The sequence below is a fragment of the Phaethon aethereus genome (assembly GCF_964289735.1).
Source record: "Phaethon aethereus genome assembly, chromosome: 9".
Taxonomy (NCBI): Eukaryota; Metazoa; Chordata; class Aves; order Phaethontiformes; family Phaethontidae; genus Phaethon; species Phaethon aethereus.
In genome coordinates, this window is record NC_138585.1 from 11610529 (window position 1) to 11631438 (window position 20910).

The window sequence follows — 20910 nt, forward strand, 5'->3', positions numbered from 1 at the left end:
TTAGTATAACTAATAGGTACTACTCTTGTCATGAACCTGGCATTAGGACTATAACAGCAGAGAAGTGTTGTCATGTGATATTACATACCTTGAACTAACACGTGGGGAAGAAAACACAGAATAAAGATGCCAAAATCCAGCAACCTAAAGGAATAATCTTATACCCTGCCCTTGCAGATTCTTTAGTAGGGAAAGTGTCCGTTTTCAAAAAATGAAACAAAATAAACACCCAACAAAACAAAAACAAAAAACCACCACCAAACCAAAAAACACACAACAGCACTGGGATTCCTACATGTTGGAATCTATATTCTAGTTGAACTAGATTCTCATGTCTCTTGTCTTTTTTCCTCCAGAGGTATTCAAGACCATATAGGAGATCTACACTATACAGCAGATCTTAGTTTAAGATAATACCTCTGCAGACTGAAGGAAGACACACCCAAGACTCCCTCAGTTTAGAAGTCACAGCTTAGTTCTATTATGTTGTGACAGGAGGTTTAATACCCTCCCAGAACACAAGAACACTGTTGTTTTTTATTCAGGTAACACTTAAGGGTCTAAATCCTATTGCTTGAATTCTTCTGAAATTCTACATCAAGCAGAACAGAGGTTTACAAGATAACATATGGAAATATCATTAATGTAACCTAAAACTTAAAGTTCATTTCTGGAGTATAGGAGATTTTCAGAAATTATGTAAAGACTCCAATGCAAAATTAAGCAGGATGTGAGAAAGCAGTGTAGCATACTCTAGCCCCTTCTGCCACTTAGTGGCAGACACCTAGAAGACATTATGCTTTCTACTTAGGGGCTTTTACATGAATAAAAACAAACTTCCCCTTCATCAGTATACTACCAAATCCTGAAGTTTCACAAATAAATCTTGCTCACAGTGATATTCTTAAAAACAATATAAAAATAAACAGATCATTCATTCCATTTTTAAACAAGATGTACCTACTTTTTTCCTGTCCAGTCGTGGTGCCACTCTGCTATCCTGAGAATCTGATTGATTGATTTCTGGATTAGTATCCAGTAGTCTTTGCATGGCTCGATCACGATCAAAAGCAGTTACATAAAACAGCATTTGGCGGGTATCAAATGGAAAGAAAAATGGGCTGTAGAGAGCATTACATTAGTTAGCTGCGTTCCAACTAGCATAGTTTAAAACACAATAGAAATGTAGTATGCCTGAAATTAGTGCTTTATTAAACACTGTGGTGAAAACAGCCTCCAAAGGAAGCCTTCCAGAACACAATTCAGTTTTAGTTACAAGCTTATGAGCAAGAGTCTAGAGATGGAATTTAATATAAGGAACCACAAAAAACTCCAGAAACTTCTAACTCTTCCAGAGAAATAACTCAAAATACTTGAATGCCTTGGCTATGCAAAGTTTATATCAGAAAATAAATATTCTTTTACTTGTTCACCCTTGTTTTAAAATTAGTAAATCTAACTTAGATCAAAGACTTTAAAAAAGGTGGCTCAAGCTCCCATATTGAAGGGATTCATGGGGTAGAAATGAGAACCTGCCAACAGCAGCACCAAGAGTGTCAACTCTGATTTCTCATCTGTTCAAGCGCAAGAGTTTTACAGGTTATACGCTGTATCCAAAGTATTAATAGTACAGCTTTATAAAATATTTATAATATCTTATCAGTATTTATAAAAATATTTTCCTTTGTACCATACTGGATATGGTAAGATAAATGTAGTGGTATGACAAAAACGTGACTACGTTTTACTCTCCCCTCAGCGCTTTCAAAAGCTTTGTTACACATGATGCACCTGGGCTGCCCAGCAAAGAGGGCTGCTGAACTCAAATTAGAAATAATATACGGCAAGTCATTCATACCATGTTTTTCCAAGTTCTGTCAACCAAGTTGGTATGTTTCCCGTCATAATTACCAAAGGATCCTGAAGCTGCCTGTTTGCTTTTGCTGTCAGTTTACTGTTGATAAACTCTGAGGTTGGAATTATCTCCTTGCAGATTGCATTCTGTGTTAAATAAAAACAATGTTAAAGAAAAGCTGGAAGAAATACCAAGCCTTTGTTAAGAGGTTTTTTTATGCTTCAATATTTGCTTATCATCACAAGGTAAAAAAAAAACCTTTCACAGACTCTGTATGACCAAAGTGACAAAGTCACGAAAGAAAGACTGAGTAGATTTTTTTTTTTTTTTTTTTTAATTATTCATCTTCTTTTCAGGAATAATACTGCTCTTTGAACTTAAAGAAGGAAAAAAACCTGGAAAATGTGTTTAACACTATAGAGGAAATACAATTCACTGTAAAAATTCATAGCCTTCGTCTTACCAGAAGTTAAAAAAATAGGTATGGGAAGATGACAGTATTTACATCATTCTGTCTTGGTAGGTGGTAGCAGACAGTGGAAGAAGGCTATTTTAAGGTGTTTCAGGACAGAGTTGTCTGTATGAAGTATGGAAGCGATTTAAAAAGTGCTCTACTCACATCATACAAGTAATACCAGTATCGACTGATAGCATGTAAAACTCTCAAAAGAAGAATAACATCTAATGAGGGATCTTCAAATGTTATGTTTTCAGGTGGAGTAGATATGAGGTAAACTTCTAGAGGATTTAATACCGAAGGGCATACACCATCTAGCAGGAAAAAAAAAAGTATGTTATTAAAACAAATCAATTAGAAGTCTTCCCAAGATTTAATTATTAGGAGCCTGGGTAGTATTAGTCATGGCATTCACTTAACTACAACAATTTAGTTAGACAATTCAGTAAGTATCTTATTTCTAGTTTTAACACACACAATATGTGCTTACTTTTCTTATATTATTCTTACTTTAAAAGAAACACTATGGTGTCTCTAAACATTCTTCGTCCCCACCCTGTCAGAAATTTCATAAATGTAACATATTAGCAAGGCAACTCACTCACCATGCCACAATTCATCATGCTTCTTCGAATTTCTAGGGGAGGTTTTCGTGGGAGCAGTTTGTGCTCTTCCTCTTTTACCACCAACACAATCCTTATTACCATCTTCATCCTCTCGCACAGGTTTGTACCTAAGAAGCAATTAAAAGTTAAAAACATGTTTGTGAAATACCAACTTACATGGAAACAAAGGCAGTTATAAAAGTATTAGTTCTTTGATTAACAGGATTTTACTTAAATGACAGTTGAAAGCAGAAAGACAAGAGCAAGGCATTTGGATATGATCCAGCCTTTGAAGCTAGGCCCTCAGAAGCGACATACATCATGGTGGAGGAAAAAATGGGCTCTATGAACTGGAAGAAGCAGAAGGTACAGACAAAAAACCAAAGCTTTTGTTTGGGCTTTTTTGCTTTTGCATAACACATTTAAGTATTAGGAAGAAAAACACACTGCTGAATATTAAAATGCTTGGCACAGTCACAGGTCAATACTGCTCCTTGCGAAGTATGGCCAGAGAATACAGATACCTGCACAGCAATCAACTGAAAAACAGTATTTGTAGACTGCAGACACATTCTCTACTGTTTGTGGTTAGTTACCCAATACTAAGAATGCTTTCCCTCAATCTAGCAGGTGTCATTTTAGATACCCCATTTCTTGTTCATCAGCTTCGCTCATCAGCTAGAAAGAACATGAGTAGCTAACAACAAATTCTTACCAAGACTTGAGTATCTCAAACACATGAGGAAATTCAAAGCTTCAGAGTTGCGGGGGGAGGGCAGGGAAGACAGCTATATTCCAATTTTCTTTACGGTTATACACCTAGTAAACTGAAGAAGTTGTCCCCTGATTTCTTTAGTCAACTTACCAAATGGTATGCGTTTTTGTCCAAATCCCAGCTCTTCCTAATGGGTTGCTTTCATCATCTGTAGACTCCCTCTCCTCCTCAGCTTGCAAACTGTACTGCCTAACTGCTTGATACACAGTCATATTGTATGGCAGCAAGTGATCTCCAATGTAAAATTGCAGTCTATGTCTCACATTCCCTGAATTTAAGAATTGAGCAGCCTGAACAAAACAGAAAAAAAATCACACAAGTTAGGAAACTTGTTGCTGGCTTTTCTTTAAACCTCTCCCCACACTGTCCTTTCCCTTACCCCCAGAGCAAAAAAGCTTACCAAAGATTCATCTATTTCTTCATCTGACCCATCATCATCACTATCCTCATCATCTTCTCTAACTCTTCCATAGCCTGAAGCAAGAGAGAAGAAAGACATCCTCATTTGTTTTTACACAAAATGTAGCAATGCCTTTGTACTCTGACTTTTATGAGCCCCACTGTTTTAAACAGTTCCAAAATGCATCCGTTTAAAAAAAGTAAGGTACAAGTGTACATGTACAAATTTCCGTATGAACATCTGGCATCAAAAAATGCCAAGTTACAGCCAACCTGACAATCAACTACATTATCATTTTGATAGTAATTAGAATGAACTGTTTACAATACAAAAAAGCTCGTCCCGGAAAAGAGACGATTCATGCAGCCTTAGTCTCCTCCCCTGTGAGCAAGACACATTTATAGGCACCTCCCATTTGGCTTCAGTAGAATCCTCACAGTTTTTTGTTTGTTTTGTTGTTTGGGTTTTCTTGTGTTTTATTTTGTTCCCCCCCGCCCCGCCCCGACTCTACCCTACTGACAGTAGTGACTATCCCAAGCAGCAAAACACACATGACTATTTTTTATATATATATATACACGTACACACACACCCCTACCTCTAACTACAAGGTATCTTTCAATGGCTTGTACCAAAGCCAGAGGATCAATCTTCACAGGTCCACCTTTCCACTGTTTCACATTAGCACAGTCTGGATGTCTTTGCAGTTGGCATTTTAACTGATGTGTATTGAAGAATTTTAAAGCTTGGGATCCTCTGTTAAGAGAAAAACTCAAAATAATTTATGAAAAAAGTTGCTACACAAAGAATCTAATAACCATAATTGCATTTAAAAATGCATTAAAATAGCACTAAAATAGGCTTATACATGCATTTACAAATTAACTTGTTCAGAGCATTATTTCTCAGTTTATGTCTCTAAAAATAAGCAATGAAGATTTGGATAAACAGATTAAAAATGTTATTCTACAAGAACATCAGAACCCAAGTTGGACAAAATTTGACTTCCAGTGCAAGCTACATAGATTAAAGAAAATCCAGTCTGAGGTCTGATTAGAGTATGTCCTATACTGACCATCTTTGAGATCTGAAGTTGTTCAGTGGTCAGTTGATGCCACATGAGATTGAGCTGTGTTTACCTGCAGTGCAATAAGGATCAGAATTGGAGGGGTGGGGGTGAAGATGCAAGTATCCACTCATATGTTTTTAATAAGGACCTCAGGAGACAACCTGAAAGCTCCTCTGTTTTTTTCTTGCCAAGTATAGTTTATATACATGTTCCATCTTGCCAAACTATCAACAATCAAGCAATCCATTTTTATACACAAACCTCTTATCTCGGGCTGCTTCTATTTCCAGGTGCTAATGAGAGACTACCAAATCTTAATGCCTCAAAATCCTCATTGACATAATCCACAGTAAGACTAGCAGTCAAAAAATGCTGCAGTAGTCTGACTTCCCATGTTTAATTTTCTATTAAAAATAGCAGAATTTTGCTTCTACGATTAGCAGCTTTATAACTTTTGTAGTTATCCCGTTCGCTTTGTTTTACAGAAACAGCACATATTATGAAGTGTTGTAAGATTAGAGCACATACTATTTGTAAGCGCCAGTATCAAGACAATTAATTCCTTCAAGCATTGGGAATCTGTGTACTGCATCAATTCCCATGGATTTTAACAGTTTCACAAAAAAACCAAGTACTGAATATTAATGTAAGTTAGATTAATGCTGTAGTGTGCGGCTCCAATACATCTACAATAATGGATATTGTGTCACAATTAGTGACAAAAGAATCCACACTATCTTACTACCTGAGACACAGAAAATTTTGTCATTTCAAACTTTAAAGAATAGTTTTCAAAAATTCATTTCCAATGCTCTTCCCCTCCTAATTTCTACATAGTCACAAGAATATGCCTATAACCAAATTGAACTTTTAGCCAGCACTACAAAATACTTTCAAAACTCATTCAACTCATACTGAAATAGACTTACTAACTGCTACACACTGAATGAAAAATAGTGTTGGTTTACTGAAGTACAGAAAAATTTTAGAAGTAGGTCTTCAGTCACTAAGATTTGTTACTTAAACTGTAGATAACGAGTTGGATTCCAAATTTAATCTATCTTAAGACACCGGGCAGGTCTACAGTTACTTTAAACTATGTTGACAGCCAACAGTTATCACTCAATCCATTATTATCCTAGAGAACACAACCTATCTGAATAAAAAAAGTTTAGCACTGTAATGCAAACTCTCAGTAGTTTAATTACTTCACTAAAGATCACAAAAAATATCAGTGCCTCAGCAATAAATAGATTATTTCTTTCCAGTGTTTGTTACATGGGTACAAGGAAGACATTTGAATTTTTAAAGCTTAAATTTAGAAATTGCATTGAAAATTATACATCCACCCCCAATCTAAGTAAGAGAAATTTCAAGACAGTAAGCAAACATTTGGTTAAATAGTCAGTCTTCCACCGCATAAAAAAAGCCAACTGTGCAATTGCTTTTGTCTTTAACAGGGTCAGCAGTTTCCATTACCTCTTGGAACTTCTACTGTTGAAACAAGTTTTGGAAAGAAAAAGCTTCCAACAAAACTGTTACCTGAGCATTAATCCTTACCTGCTCCCTGTTCCATTTCCACTAGGGAAGTCATGCACTTTGACAGGAAACTGTTCCATCTGACTGAGGCAATTGTTCATTTTATGGACTAACGCCAACAAAGGTGCATTTTCTAATGGCTCTAATCTTCCAAGGGGTTCTTCTCCAGGAAGCTGAAATATATTCCAGTCTTTTAGTCTACAAGTCTTAATGTGCTTGAATTAATCTTAAACAATTTATAACACAAGTTTTTTAAAACAAACAAAACCCCTAGAAATTAAGAATCACTGCTCTCACTTAGAGTACCAGCAGTATCAGCATGACTCAATGACACATAACAAGTTATGAGAGACCTGTTTCAAAGAACACACTTTTCTCTCCTGGTTTCAATTGAATAGCCCTACATATTTTAAGCATTCACCCTTAACCATGAGCAGTAAGCTTCATGAAAGCTGTAGTTATCTACTTTCCCCTCTTCCACCTTGAATTTCTTCCTTTAAATAAACAGGACAATCCAGTTCCTTGCAGTACTTAGGACTAAAGAGAGCAAGTGATAAGATTACTGTCCAAAGTGTTTCCGTATTAACTTTTAAAAGTCAAGAACATCTTTTGGTTTGTTCAAGACTTGGACAATTGGCCATTTTGGAAATTTTTTTTTTCCACTATTGTGTGGAATTTTCTGTAATTACAGGGTATTCAAAAAAGTTTATGACCTGTGAAGAGATAGAGCCATGTGAAAGTTGTAGTATTATACAGCTTAGACACAATTAAAACATTCCTTCTGTACTCCATTTTTTAGTCAAGGTCATTGCCCAAACATCTCAGATGGTCAGATAAGCACAATTAGAGAGAAAGACAATTAAGAATGACAAAACAAACAAGAAAACTTACTGGAGAAGAAAAAAAAACATGAAGAAATCTTTTCAATCTGATATCCCTGCTCACGGCATCTTTCTCACTTTTAGATGTCAAATAAAGCAGCAGTTGTTTAACAAACCCACTATGCTGGATTTCAAATGAGGAGACGTCAGACTCCGAGACAATGCTACGTATTTCTACAAGGCACTCTGTTCCACCATCCACCTGAAAAATATGGAGGTAGTATTTTACTACCCAGGTATTAAGGGCTTAAGAAATGTTATTTGTCTTCCTACTGCATGGAACAGCTCTAAAGGGAAGGGAAAAAAGGGAAAGTCTGGAGTGTATAGTAACTCAATACAAGCAACGACAGGACAAATAATTTGAGGATAAGCAATTTCTCTATTCAAGAGGAGACATTACAGGCAACATCTACATTTTCCCAATTTTAAGAGAAATGCAAGGTCCCATTTCTGTCTCATACAACATAAAGATGAGCTCCAAACAGAGGTTAAAAAAAACACCACACAAAACAAAAAACAAAACACCCTCAGATTGGTGTATCTTTTACATGACATCTGTGTGGGAGAGAGGAGGGAAAGTTCTGTATTTTAGTGATTGCTTAGATCAAAGCACAGAGCACAACTCAGCTGTTTACCTAATTTAGAAGTTACAGGTTTAGACCATCTACCAAGGATCACAACTGTCTGTGAAGCAAGGCTCAAGTTCTTGAGATGCTAGCAGATTCAGCCCACTCCGTATTTCTTCTATTCTTTCAACAAAATGCTACTTCCCTCTTGTGCTCCCCCCAGCCCCAAAGTTCTTACTATAACTAAAGGAAAACACAGTATGTAAAGTCAATCCTTAACATTTAACTGCAGAATTTTTAAATTTAAAATAAAATGCCATGTAAGTGACACACAGCTAGGAATCAATAATACACTTGTTAATACTAGTCATTTATCATATATGATATGTGTCAGAGCTTATATATTAATTCTAAAAAAAAAGAAAAAATCCCAAGTAAAGCATTGCAAATTAAGAAACTTATCACTGTATCATGGTAACAAAAAACTACGCTTAAAATACTGGCCATACTGCCTAAAAATGGTCAGCCTTCCCCTAGCTTCTTCCTAAATACTTCTACTGTTTCCATTCCCACCCCCCACTCCAAGCAAGTTTGCCATTTCTAACCTGGAGGTTGAGTTGTTCAGTTGCAGTGCAAAGTCTCTGTAATACATTTAGTGCAGGATTGCTTCCATCCATGTTTTCAGAACTAAAATAACGTTCTACAAATTTATGGGCTTGCTCCTTAATCCAGCCCTTAATTTTTTCTCTGTAAGGAAGCACACAAAAGGCATTCAGCCACCCTTAGCATTTGCATACTCCAATATTACAAGCAAACACAGACGGACTATCATTTTCCCCCATTTAAACAGCACAGACGAAATCGCTTCCCTCTTACTCCAACACAGTAAAGATCTATTCTCTACATATTACTTCTTGCACCATTCTTCCCAATTCTCCAGTTTTTCCCCAGCATGCTACTTTAAACTATTAAGAGGTTATTTTCTCTACCTTAATTTCTTGATTCTTCTTCCAGAGTTATTTTAATAGTGGTTAAGCTCAAACTTCTTTGATAGGTGCTACTTAATCACCTGATGGCTTATCATAAGAAAGTAGCTGCACCTCAAGGTAACACCATATTAGAAGTATTTTGATGTCTTGTTTGTGTACCTGTTATTGGAAATGGTATCCTTGGAAGCAGCCCTTGCAAGACCACTTACACCCGCTGTTCGTGCTGGTTCAATATTATTACTGTTGGACTGTGTGCTTAATCTTCCCCATGTTTTAGGATTTAAACTCGCCAAGAAGGAAGATTTAGGAGATTGAGTAGTTGTAGGGCTTTTAGCTGGAAGAAGCAAAAGACAAAATGAAGAGAATCAACAGGTTTATTACAGCTAGCACTTTCGACAGCCAATAAGCTTACTTTTTAAATTTAAGGGAGATAGAGTATCACATTTTAAGATTTATTTACCTTGATTGTCTACTTTGTCATCATCTCTTGGAGGAGAATATTTTGGTCTCCTTGGCCCTCGTTTTGGCAGTCTTTTTCTCTTTAGAACATCACTCAGTCGTCTGTCCAAATTTAAAAATAAAAGTAACATGTTTCCCTCCACCATAATCATACACATACCCATCCCTCAGTTTAAGATGCATCTGACAGCTATTTCCTCAAGAATTTAAAAAAAAGTTCCATCCTGTAACAAGGAAGGCACAAGGGAAGAATAAGCTGTAGAAGAGGCCTCAAATCTATTTTAATTGGAAGGACAAAGTAACTCCTCCATCCAGAAAGAGGGGTTTTGCTCACTGTCACCTTTCTACTATGGGCAGCCAAATACAGCCAGAAGTACCACTGAATAAAGGTTTCTCATAATTTTCATTATTTTATTTCTGTGACTATCTGGTTATTCATTTGTTTGGATACACTCAAAAAGAAAAAAAAACCCAACAAACACACAAATCGCCACTAAATAAAACCAAAAGACACTAGGGTTTTGACCTGCCTCCCCTATTAAAGCCCAGAAAACACTTTTTGAACAATTTATGGAGTTTCTACTCACCAAGCCCTACACTTCTCAAGTTTCAATTCTGGTTTAAGGTGAGTTTCCTTATTATGCCAACACATGAAGACAAACATTTCACCTTCAAAATAAGGCAAACTGTGTAACACTAAAATAAATTATTCCTACAAGAGATAGTAATTCTGTAAGTGTTCAAAATGGTTGCATTCCAACAAAATAACTTCAGGATGACTTCTTTTTCCTCCAGTCTCCAGCAGAAAGCAACCATGCACCATAGCTATCATTTCTCTGAAAGAATCACTCTGTCCTCAAGAGTTACATGAGACTACAGCTGTTGCTCTTGGCATTCTCCAGCCTCTCCCCAAACAGTATGGATTGTTTCATATCGTTACATCATAACTATGAGGTCACTAGCCTTTTTTTTTCCCCAAACATTTCATATAAAAATGAATCAAAACTACCCACGGATATCTTCAACACCACTCCATTTCAGTGCCTTCAAGGAATATCACAGCAAAATGCAGATGATACTGTAGCAGCCTATATCAGTCAAGGCTTTTAAAAAAGTCAAACAAACAAAAAACACAAACAAAAAACCCCACAGATTGATCATTCACAACAAATACCGCACTTACCCCTGTGGGCTCAGATCCAAAGAATCCTCCCGGCTGTGTTGTAAGCTGGGAGAGCCCAAATCAGCAGCTGCATTACTGGCAGCAGTGGCTGTTCCAGTACTTATTGCTGTAGTGGTACCCAGCGTTCCTGATCCATTAGTGCATACTTTCGGTGGGCTTGTTAGCAAAGCCTCAGACTCTGCTAAGTTTTTCACTTGGTGCATCACCCCTTGCAAAAGAAGAAACCTTTGTTTGGTGGGTTGGTTTAGGTTGTGGTTTTGTGTTGCTGGAGGGGCAGGCAACACATGACAACACAACAGTGTTTGATAAGGTAGAAGTCTATTATTAGAACATCTGTTTTGACTGTGGGAGCATTGGCTCACCCCACCCTTCAATATTAAGTTTTTTAAAAAAAGTTCAACCCTTTCTCAAGAAAGTTAACCTACCTATCTTTTATTTTTATTTTTTAAACTAGTAACAGTAGCTAAATAAACCCCAAAGTCCTCAGTAAATTTTAACAGAGTTCCTGCCAAAGATTTGTCATTTTTTTCCAGTTAAGGCTACCCATGTAATTTCAGCAAACCACCTTCAGCCTAAAGTTCACTAGTGGCTAGTAAGCCTGTATGAGCTTGTTTCAGATTCAGAAAAAAAAATGCTAGTCTCCTTCAGAGTCTTGGTTAGCTCCTCCCCAGTCATATGACAGTAGCTTGCATGGATTTGCCTTTAGTATTCAAGAACAGTATCAACTTTTTTAGAGCTCAGGAGGGATAAAGGATATGGATTCTCCACACACACATGCTTTTAAAATACTAAATAAGGAGGTGAAGAGGGAGGGGGGGAAAGAAAAGATTTACCTTCTCTTCTGAAGTAAACACTAAAAATATCAGGTAACTTTTGCATTAAAATCTCTGCCATCTGCAGGGCTCCAACTACTATCTTAAGGTCTTGACTTGACAGCATGGAGGCAATATGACTAAAACAGATAATTTATTATGATTAGGTTTAATTTTTTTTTAAAATCAAGCCAGTTCATCTTGCATACATAGCACTGGTGACTGAAAGCAAAGAAACTTGATTGTGCTTTTGTAAAAGCTATAAATAAAAGGACTGAAAAAGTCCTCTTCCTGCCTAAATCACTTTTGCCAAGTTTTAACATGTGGCATAAAGGAAAAGAGTTTTCTTCCTTTAAGAACATGGTGTTGTGGAACTTCGTACCGCCTTTGAAAAACTAGTCAGTTCATTTTCTAATTGCATCCTTTTATCTAGATCCCTAACTTTACTGTATACCATGTAGGAGGGGTTTCATAAATACCACTTAGCAGTTGAATGCCATGAAAGTCTGCTATAGTTCACATTGCGTTACCTCAAAAGTCACCTTGCCCTCAGAAAAGTTTATAGGCAAGTTTTAGAAATCAGAAAAACAGTAAATGGTAATATTAGACATTACTAGTACACACAGCCATACAGGTAAGTTCAGTTTCTAACAACAGCACCTACAGCTGGCACCTACTGCAAAACCTATGCAAAAAATTCCTGAAGAGCTGGCAGCCTCAGTTTTTGGAAAATAAATACATAAGAATTTAAAAGTACAAGTTTCCCCTGAAGACGACGATTCAAAAAAGTAATCACAACTTTGAGTTCTAAGCTCAAAATTAGTTTCATTCACAATGGTTAATGAACTCACCTTGAAACAGCATGGTTTTTCAGCACATCCTTCAGAAGTTCAGCATCAGCAAAATAAATTATCCTAAGAATTGCTCTAAGGCACTTGTGTCTAACAGCAGGTCCAGCTGAAGAACTATATACTTCATAAAGAACACCAAACAATGTTTTGATAAAGGATTTTGCCAGTTCTGGGTCCTCTTTCATTAGCTGTGCTCGAGCATCATCCTTCTTCAATTCCGAATGTCCACCTGTGAGAAATCGTGCAACAAATCACTGCATAGTTCTTTGTATCTCTGCTCTGATGACTGCTTTCTTTTTTTAAAGCCGGATTAGTTTAGCTCTTGAATTGAAAAGATACAATTTAAGAACGAGAAGTTAAACTGATGGCAACAATGTAGGTACAAATCCTCCTCTTTCAAGAAGCTGAATTTTTTTTCCTTCAGGTTTTCTTATACTTCTATAAGATAGTAAGAACTCCTCATACAGCCTTTGTTGAGTAAGAGCTGTATGAGTAAAACGGTTTCAGAAAGTCCCCAGCCATAAACATCCCCAGCTTCCCCCCCACAACTTAATGAATTTTCAGTTCCCAGGAAAACAGTTGAAATGTATTCTTTTTAACATCTAAGAGTTTGAGGGGGTTTTTTGTAAAGCTGTCTTCATTCACATAAATCAGAATAGTTCCACTGAAGCCACAAGAAATATATTAGCTAAGTAGCAGACTGTTGTATAACCCAGCATAAAGTTAGCCATACCTAGAGACACCAAGTATCTAAGCTGTACTTACTAGTGTTTGTATTGGCTAAAGGGTTTGGTTTTCGCTGAATGGCACGTGCTGTTCCAGTATCCTCATTTATTTGCTGCATAGAGTTAAAATCAATAGTATACACACGCCCAAGTGTAGACAGGCTTATCTCATCCTCACCAACCTGATGAGCTGCCTAAAAACAAGGAAGAGTTTAAAGTTAAGAAATCCCCAACAAATAGGGAGTGATATGAAAGGTGATGAGAGGGACAACACAGTAGGAAATACAATGACTGACAGAAATACAGTAAGAACAGTGATTAAGTAGTTCACCCATTACTGAATACCAAAATAGTACAATATTACAGCAGGAGGTTTGAGGAAGCTCGTGTGTTTCTTACTCAAAGAACAAGGCTGATATTTTCAAAACCATGAAGAAAGCACTCAGTTACCTATACAACTGCACGCATATTTAAAAAACATCACCACACAGATGTGTGGAATTACTACCTCTATTATTCGACTATCAATCCTGTTATAAGGATGCCAGAGACCCCTGTCATCTCGCCATTGCCATATTGCACCATCTGTATTTTGCGCATTTCCTTTCTTTAGCATAGTATCAACAGCAAAGATTCCCTCTTTTGGCAGACAAGGCATCAGTTCACTGTAAAAGAACATTAAAACAGTATTTTACTAGAAGTATACAATGAAGTCCATGTAAGCTGAAAACTGTTTGCCTTCATTTTAGAGAAGTTATGCATTTTAACACACCAACCAGACCCAAAACCTAGGGCTACATAACTTACCAGATAAGAGAAGTAAGCTCATAAAGTTCTTGAGGACTTCGTGGAACAAGGTCAATTTGTTCTTGACAACTCCCATTTGAGGCTCCACAAAGGAGAAAGTGAAGTGTTTCTGCAATATCTATAGGAATTATTTATGAGATTGCCTTTATCAGAATATAGGCTACATTTTGTGTTAAGACACTAAAGCAGAAAAGTTAGTCACTGTCCTCAGCAAACAGACAGTAGACAGTAAAACAAAAGCCATCTCTGAACATTTTAAGAAATGTGTTTGTTCTCAGGTCTGGGATTTGTGGGTTTTTTTTGGTTTGGGGTTTTCTTCCTTTAAGGGACATCTAGGGAAGAAATATCACTCAATATACAGGGCACAGAAGAAAAACAGGGAAACATATAGGGCCGGTGAAGTGACAAGTCAAAATTTACGAGATGAAAAGAGGAAAACAAGTGAGAACTAAGTAACAGAGTGCTTACTTTTCTTAATGTTTTCCCTTAGAAAAAGCCCTTAACCCCTGCTTAAGTCATGTGTCCCCCATCTGGTAAAGACTATGAAAAGAATTAATCAACTTGTGTTGAAGTGAGAGTAACTTGTGCAGCTAATACAGATTCAAAATTAGGTGAGCATTCCAGCGACAACAGCTAGAGACAGGAAAAGGGAGAAAAACACCTCAGGAAAAAAAAAACTTTCAACAAGATTAACTAAACTTTATATTCCAGAGGAAGCATAGTAAGAGAGAGAAAAATAAGAGAACACAGTATTTGTATAATCAAGTGCACAGAGTTCCATACTGACTGAAGGCATTAACTTGAATAGGTCCCCAAGAACATGAGAGAGCAAGAACTTACTTTGCTTCATAAGTTGGACTGCAAGTGTAGGACAATTGGAGCACATTAAGGAAAACATGCGCACCACCATGATGAACATTCCTGAGCTCAGGATAGGAGGTGTCACTACCAAGAGTTGCTGGATATTTGTTAACAAGTCCTTGGAAGCAACCTGCTGGAGCAAGTTCTTCAGGAGGGAACAGCAAAATTAAAAACATTAGTCTGACCTGGACAGGTAAGGCCTTAGCAGAAACTGAGGGAGGGAAGAAGGAAACAAAAATCCATGCCCAAAATAACATACCCTTACCTCCTCATGCTGGAAGTTGTCTACTAGCCGTGCAAAACAAAGACAAGTGCTTTCAACAGATTTTTTGTCCTATTATAAAAAAAGTTAAGTATTTGTTTGAATTAAAATATTTCAGCTTGCATTAGATTATCCTGTCATTTTGATGCATTCATAAAATTCTCCAAATAGGCCAGTCAAATCACATTTTACAGATTATTAACAGCTCTGAATTTTAAATGCATTGATAGAGTCTGAACTGACCGCCCAATATACAAGATCTTCCCATATTCCCTGGGAACACCTCACACTTGCAACACTAATACCTTTAGGGACCTTTTAGAGATTAATAAATGGGTCTATAAATATCCTTTTTGGAATTCTACAAGGAAACAAAAGGGGAGAGAGCTACAAAGCCAAAGCAAGTAGCCATGATGGCTATTGTTCTACAGACTACAGGAAGCCTAATTCTTCTATCATGCAGTACAGCCAAGATAGCAAATCCAAAGACACCGAGATAGTAAAGATTGCTCTAAAAATAGGTCTAGTTAGAAGTTCATTGAAACACTCAAAAAAGTCCATGTGAACATAATAAAACACTTTTACTGTAAGGGGATTGACCACTGGAAGAGGTAGCCCAGAGAAGCTAAGTCTCCCTCCTTGGAGTATTTTTAAAAAATTAAAAAAAAAAAGGGGGATTTTTAAAATCAGCTGGACATGATCCTGGGCAATCTGCTCTAACTGACCTTGCTTAATCAGGGGTTTAGGACTAGGTAACTGACAGGTCCCTTCCAACCTCAACTATTCTGTTAAGAGCTAATTCAAGACTTTTTGCCAGAAAAATTCCACTTCAAAACTTCTTGAAATCTTACTTTTGTGGGCTGTAGCTTCTCTTCAGAGAGCAGGAGTCAGTACTTGTCCCTACTACTGCTGAGAACAGTGCTTCCTGTTTCCAAAGCACCATCTAAAGCTGACATTTGACTTCTGTGAAGCTGCCTCAAAGATTCAAGTAGTCTTTCAGCAAGAAGATGTTGGCAAAATTAAGAATAGTACAAGAATACACAAAAACATTACCTGGAAGCTTCCATTTATTTGTATTTGTTAAGGAACAAAGTTATTTCTCCTTTTCCACCTTTAACAGGGATCTGCCAATCAAGTAGCACGTCCAAATATCTTTTGGTGCAACAGTCATTGTAAGTGCTCATTTATAAGCATAGCAGCATTGCAGTAGGCAGATCTTAGGAGCCCCAAGACTTAGAATTCATCACTTCAAACTATTGTGCAAGAGCAGGAACTTACTTTTTTTTTGAAAGCCATAAGTCAAATCAGAAAAAAAAACACTATAAAAATTGAAACTGAAGCTTTTCTGAGTTTGAAGTGGGAGGGAACCTTGCAACTCATTTGTTAAGAAAAAAAGAGCAGTTATGCTACTGGATTTTCTCTTACTGATGGGCAACAAGTAAGGACTACAAACCCACTATTATTCATGCTCTAAGTCGAAGTACCTTGTTCATCTAATTTCACAAATTTAATACAGGTGTCATGAATCCTTACAGCACATTTACAAAAAACAAAAAGTCCACATGCATATTAGAATATCACAATTTGACAGTATAGAAACTTTAAAGCAATTATCACATTGCAAAGGCAAATAATACATAGTAAAGAACTAGGTTATCTGGAGTCTTTTTATTTCTACTACTTTCAGCCCAAAATTAAAATTTTCTGTTTTATAATAGCTTACCTGATGGGTTAACCTTTGTGTAAGCAGTGGCAATGAGTCTGCCACAAAGTGAAACTCATCAGGTGTTATACTCTGGCAGCAGTTGGCAGCAATAGCTAGTGCATTCCTCTGTGCATTTATACTGAAGAATTCCAGATACAGCAGACAGTCTGCCAACCCACCCTATAATAAAACAAACAATCATTTTCACTCTCAGTACTGCTAAGTCACAGAAACTTGTTTTCTTACTTCATCTTCATAGAAGATCCCCAAGATGTAGAACCGGTAAAGGTAAAAGTGCTTTCTTTTTTACTTACTGCCTGCAGAATGGCTTTACTATGTCTGCGTGATAACATCTCCAGGGCTGTAAGCGCCTGCTCTGCCACATCAATGCACTGAATAACTTGTAGCTACAAGAAAACAAGAAAATTTGTAGATTCATTTCTAAACCAGTTTGTAAAAACAATCTTCCTTAACACTTGGACAGTTAGCCTGTACCAAGACACATACTAATGCAGCTGCACTGCTAGCTGTAATCAAGCTAGCCAATTTAAGGCTTGATCAGATGTATAGCTACTCCAAGAGTTACCAGTTTGTATAATTACACAGTATCTTTGCAACACCAATCAGACAAAAAGTTCTCAGTGAATCAGATAGTGCTTTTCAGTAAGGGTGTGAACAAAGAGTAAACCTGTTTTTACAAGCTTCTCATATGTTATGTATTATCTTGTAAGCTATGAAAAGAAGCCATTGTCTTAATGGTATATCCTAAAGTTAAAACAAAAGATAAAATCCCCTCAGATTAGTTTAAAACAGTTTTGGTTTCATTTTACCTTTTCCAAGAAGACAGGAATTGCATCTACCACAACAGCAGATGATCTGGGAAGTGCTTCCATCATATACGTTAAGGCCCGACATGCATGGTTCATCTATTAAATATATAGATATTTGTTAAGTTCAGATGATACATTTTTCTATTTGAAAAATGTCTTGAACATTACAAATCACTTACAATGTCAAAGTTGTGCTCCATCTGCAGCAGTGTTATCTGTTTTTTTAAAAAAAAGTATTGTTAGTTTCATAAAACATATCTAGATATCAATACTATAAATACAGGGCACAAATCAGTATCATAGCTTTTGACTCAGGACTTTGAGTTTTGGCAAAAGGTTCAAAAGAGCCACTACCTATGCCAAAGCTATTAAAGAATTAATAGGACTATCAAAATTTAGCAAAACATGCCCTCAAAACCAAATAATGAGCTATATATGTACACATACATATATATAATTAAGAATACACAATACAAACTAAGAATATTTTATTTAAGCAAGATATTGCATGAAATATTTTATCCTCCAATAGATATATGAGATTTAATCTTTACCAAAGCTGGTACAACACTCTTGACTGGAAATCCTCCTAATGTTTCTTCATTTCCCATGACCAACAGCTGGCACATCTCAATCACTGCCTGTAGTTGCTGACTTTCATCAGTGGCTTGGAGACCTTGTAAAAGCTGTTGGGCTTTAGAACCTAGATATCCAGAAAAAAGGTTAGGAAATAAGATATTAGAAGACAAGTGTTCAAGGGAACTGTTATGCTACACTTCTGCCAGAGTGGAAGACCAGAGATAGTTTGTTTTCCTCTGTATTTGGAGTTTCGCTTCCTTTCCCTGTCATAAAAAGGGAGGGATAGGAAAGAGCAGCAAAAATCTCACTCTTGGCTGCCCTTCCAGTGCAGACTGCTCAGCACAGGGAGTCCACCACACTGCTCACCATAGCCATCTTGCCAACCTACAGCGGGTGCCAGAGCCCACACCACTCCACCTTTATAAAGGAAAGGACTTTTCAACACTCCCTGGATAATACAGCACAGAGTATCCGTGAGGCCTCGTCCTCTTCTTACCAGGCAGTGTAACAGGCTGCCTTTGGCTCTCCTGGGAAGCCAAACAGACTTAGACTAGAAGGTATGCATCTTATCCAGCTGCATAATGCAGACACGGTGGAACAAGGCTAAGGACACCTGTTCTCAGTGACACACTGCCTGAAGGAAATCATTTCTGTCTGAAGCCTAAGACACTTTTGGAACTATAAACAACATACCTTAGAACTGACATCTAGTAATAGTTTTAAAGCTAGCTTAAGCACTTGTTTAAAGATAAGCAAAAAACCCAAGGGGGGGGGGGGGGGGTGGAGAGGTCTTTTGTTAAGCAGCCCATCATGCAAACGAAAAAAATAAGGAAGGGGTGAAAAGGCAAGAACCCTCCCTTCCCCACCTAGAAGGGAACATTAAGATGCCCCAAAAAAGAAAAGAAAAGAAATATGGCTAAAGCAAATTTCTCTTCCTTACAGGAAGGCAAACAAATTAATATTGTTGACCAGTGGTCTAGCACCATCATGACATACAAATCTCCAACATGTAAAATAATATGTTAAACTATGAAGCTAATACAAATATTAGAATTTACTAGTGGCTGAATTCTACTAGTCTGGAAGTGGAAAGAATTAAGTCAAATTAGACAAACTTTGCTTACTAGCTCCACTTCCAATTGTCCTGTGGAAGAGCTGCGACATCCGAGGACCAAGAGGGCCAAACAGGTGAGGAGGAAGACCCCTAGCCTCTAATAGAGCTAAAAGCAAACAGAGGATAACAGCCATTGTCAAAGCTTCTACACATATTTTTAAAAGTTTAAATTCCATGATGCTATAATTTAAGACTATTAGAATTTTGATACTTTAAGAAAGAAGAGTTAGGATTAGATGACTGTAGCTACCTGGATTTCCAAAAAACACCGAAAAGATGACCTTTAGGGAATAATTCATTTTTGTATGCATCAGAGCATTAATGCCCTTTAATAAGTCACCCACTGATTTTCCAGAGTTATATTTCACAGAAGTAAGTCTAGATCTAGAATAGCAGATATACAAGACTAATTTCATCTCTGAACTCAAAACTACATAAAATAGGTTAAGCTTATCTTCACATTTTCAGGAACTGAGTGGCACTATTAAATCTGAAAAAATGACACTAAAAAAGGTTCAGCTTGCTTTATTGATGAGCACGAGAGGGAAGAACTCTGCTAGATATTAGGGTTTTTTTGATTCTGAACACTTTTCAGTAGTCTTACTTAAGCTAGACTAAGTGGGTGATTCTGATTTTTATTGTAGCAAGCATCACTACTGCTTATCAATACAATAATGATTAATAGTAAAACCAATTCAGCTCAGTATTCCTAATGCATACCTATGCTTACTGAGGACTATAAACAAGTGAACTGGTAGTGACACAGCACTTACATTAAATATCCAGAAACCTGTCAATTGCAAGGGACATCATCTCAGAACTCCTTGCAATATAGTGGCAAAATCATTAAAACAGTTGCAGGACATGCAAACTGACTTTCTACCTGTCTGTACTCTCAGGTTTTGGAGACCCGAATCCTTCAGCCCAAGCACAAAAGCAAGCATTTTAAGAACATTTAGATTGTTTGGGCAAAGCTTACAGCAACATGGGTATCAATGACAAGCAAAAAAAAAAAAAGTTATCCAGAAGCAGGCAGATTACCAGCAGGCCTAACCTGGCCTGTCAACTGAAAATACTGTTGCAAAAACTTGTTTTCATATTTGAGCTTACACACTTAATAAGACTGAGTTCTCAATTCTGCCCCCCGACTTCCTCCTGAAAAATCATCAATAGTAGTGTATTATACACCATGTAAATAAGCAAGGACACCATACCACACCACACCCTTCAGATATTATTCTACTTCTTGCATCTTTAGTGAATTAAAGTTTTTAACTCCATATTTCCCAACTACAGTGAACAAAGCAACACATTCAGAAAAACAAAATACAGCCCTCCCACTACATGTAATACAGAATTTGGGTAGGTATGGCTATTTACAGGCTGCAAATGAAAAAATAAATGGTAAATTAATAACAACTTTTATACCTTGTAGTCTTCCCATCTCAGAATCATCTGACTCACTTTCTCCAGAGGTTGTCATACCTACAGCCCCAGCAACAGAACTAGAAGCTAAAGAAATAAAAGAGATTAATGCAAGTTAAAGTGCCTTTAAAGCTACAAAATTCACATCAATCCCACCATTA

At 37.0% G+C, this 20910-nt stretch overlaps 1 protein-coding gene across 12 annotated transcripts in view; it reads right to left on the reverse strand.

Moving 5' to 3' along the window:
- Window positions 1-20910, reverse strand: part of TRIP12 (thyroid hormone receptor interactor 12) — a gene marked incomplete at both ends in the record, with an annotated part of 51461 nt that overhangs the window by 10642 nt on the left and 19909 nt on the right. For 3 of the 12 annotated variants that reach the window (XM_082003868.1, XM_082003874.1, XM_082003865.1), the window contains 27 exons: window positions 965-1121; window positions 1859-2001; window positions 2475-2626; window positions 2918-3045; window positions 3783-3982; window positions 4093-4166; window positions 4691-4863; window positions 6722-6873; window positions 7592-7783; window positions 8753-8894; window positions 9296-9470; window positions 9597-9697; window positions 10779-10986; window positions 11612-11730; window positions 12442-12670; window positions 13207-13360; window positions 13675-13831; window positions 13974-14091; window positions 14814-14979; window positions 15100-15168; window positions 16820-16981; window positions 17116-17208; window positions 17632-17727; window positions 17811-17846; window positions 18186-18334; window positions 19335-19430; window positions 20753-20836. In XM_082003868.1, coding sequence (XP_081859994.1) covers window positions 965-1121; window positions 1859-2001; window positions 2475-2626; window positions 2918-3045; window positions 3783-3982; window positions 4093-4166; window positions 4691-4863; window positions 6722-6873; window positions 7592-7783; window positions 8753-8894; window positions 9296-9470; window positions 9597-9697; window positions 10779-10986; window positions 11612-11730; window positions 12442-12670; window positions 13207-13360; window positions 13675-13831; window positions 13974-14091; window positions 14814-14979; window positions 15100-15168; window positions 16820-16981; window positions 17116-17208; window positions 17632-17727; window positions 17811-17846; window positions 18186-18334; window positions 19335-19430; window positions 20753-20836 — 3725 coding nt within the window. Of the gene's footprint in view, window positions 1-964; window positions 1122-1858; window positions 2002-2474; window positions 2627-2917; window positions 3046-3782; window positions 3983-4092; window positions 4167-4690; window positions 4864-6721; window positions 6874-7591; window positions 7784-8752; window positions 8895-9295; window positions 9471-9596; window positions 9698-10778; window positions 10987-11611; window positions 11731-12441; window positions 12671-13206; window positions 13361-13671; window positions 13832-13973; window positions 14092-14813; window positions 14980-15099; window positions 15169-16819; window positions 16982-17115; window positions 17209-17631; window positions 17728-17810; window positions 17847-18185; window positions 18335-19334; window positions 19431-20752; window positions 20837-20910 lie in introns of all 12 variants that reach the window. The other 9 variants (XM_082003875.1, XM_082003876.1, XM_082003869.1 and 6 more) reach the window with 6 other exon arrangements.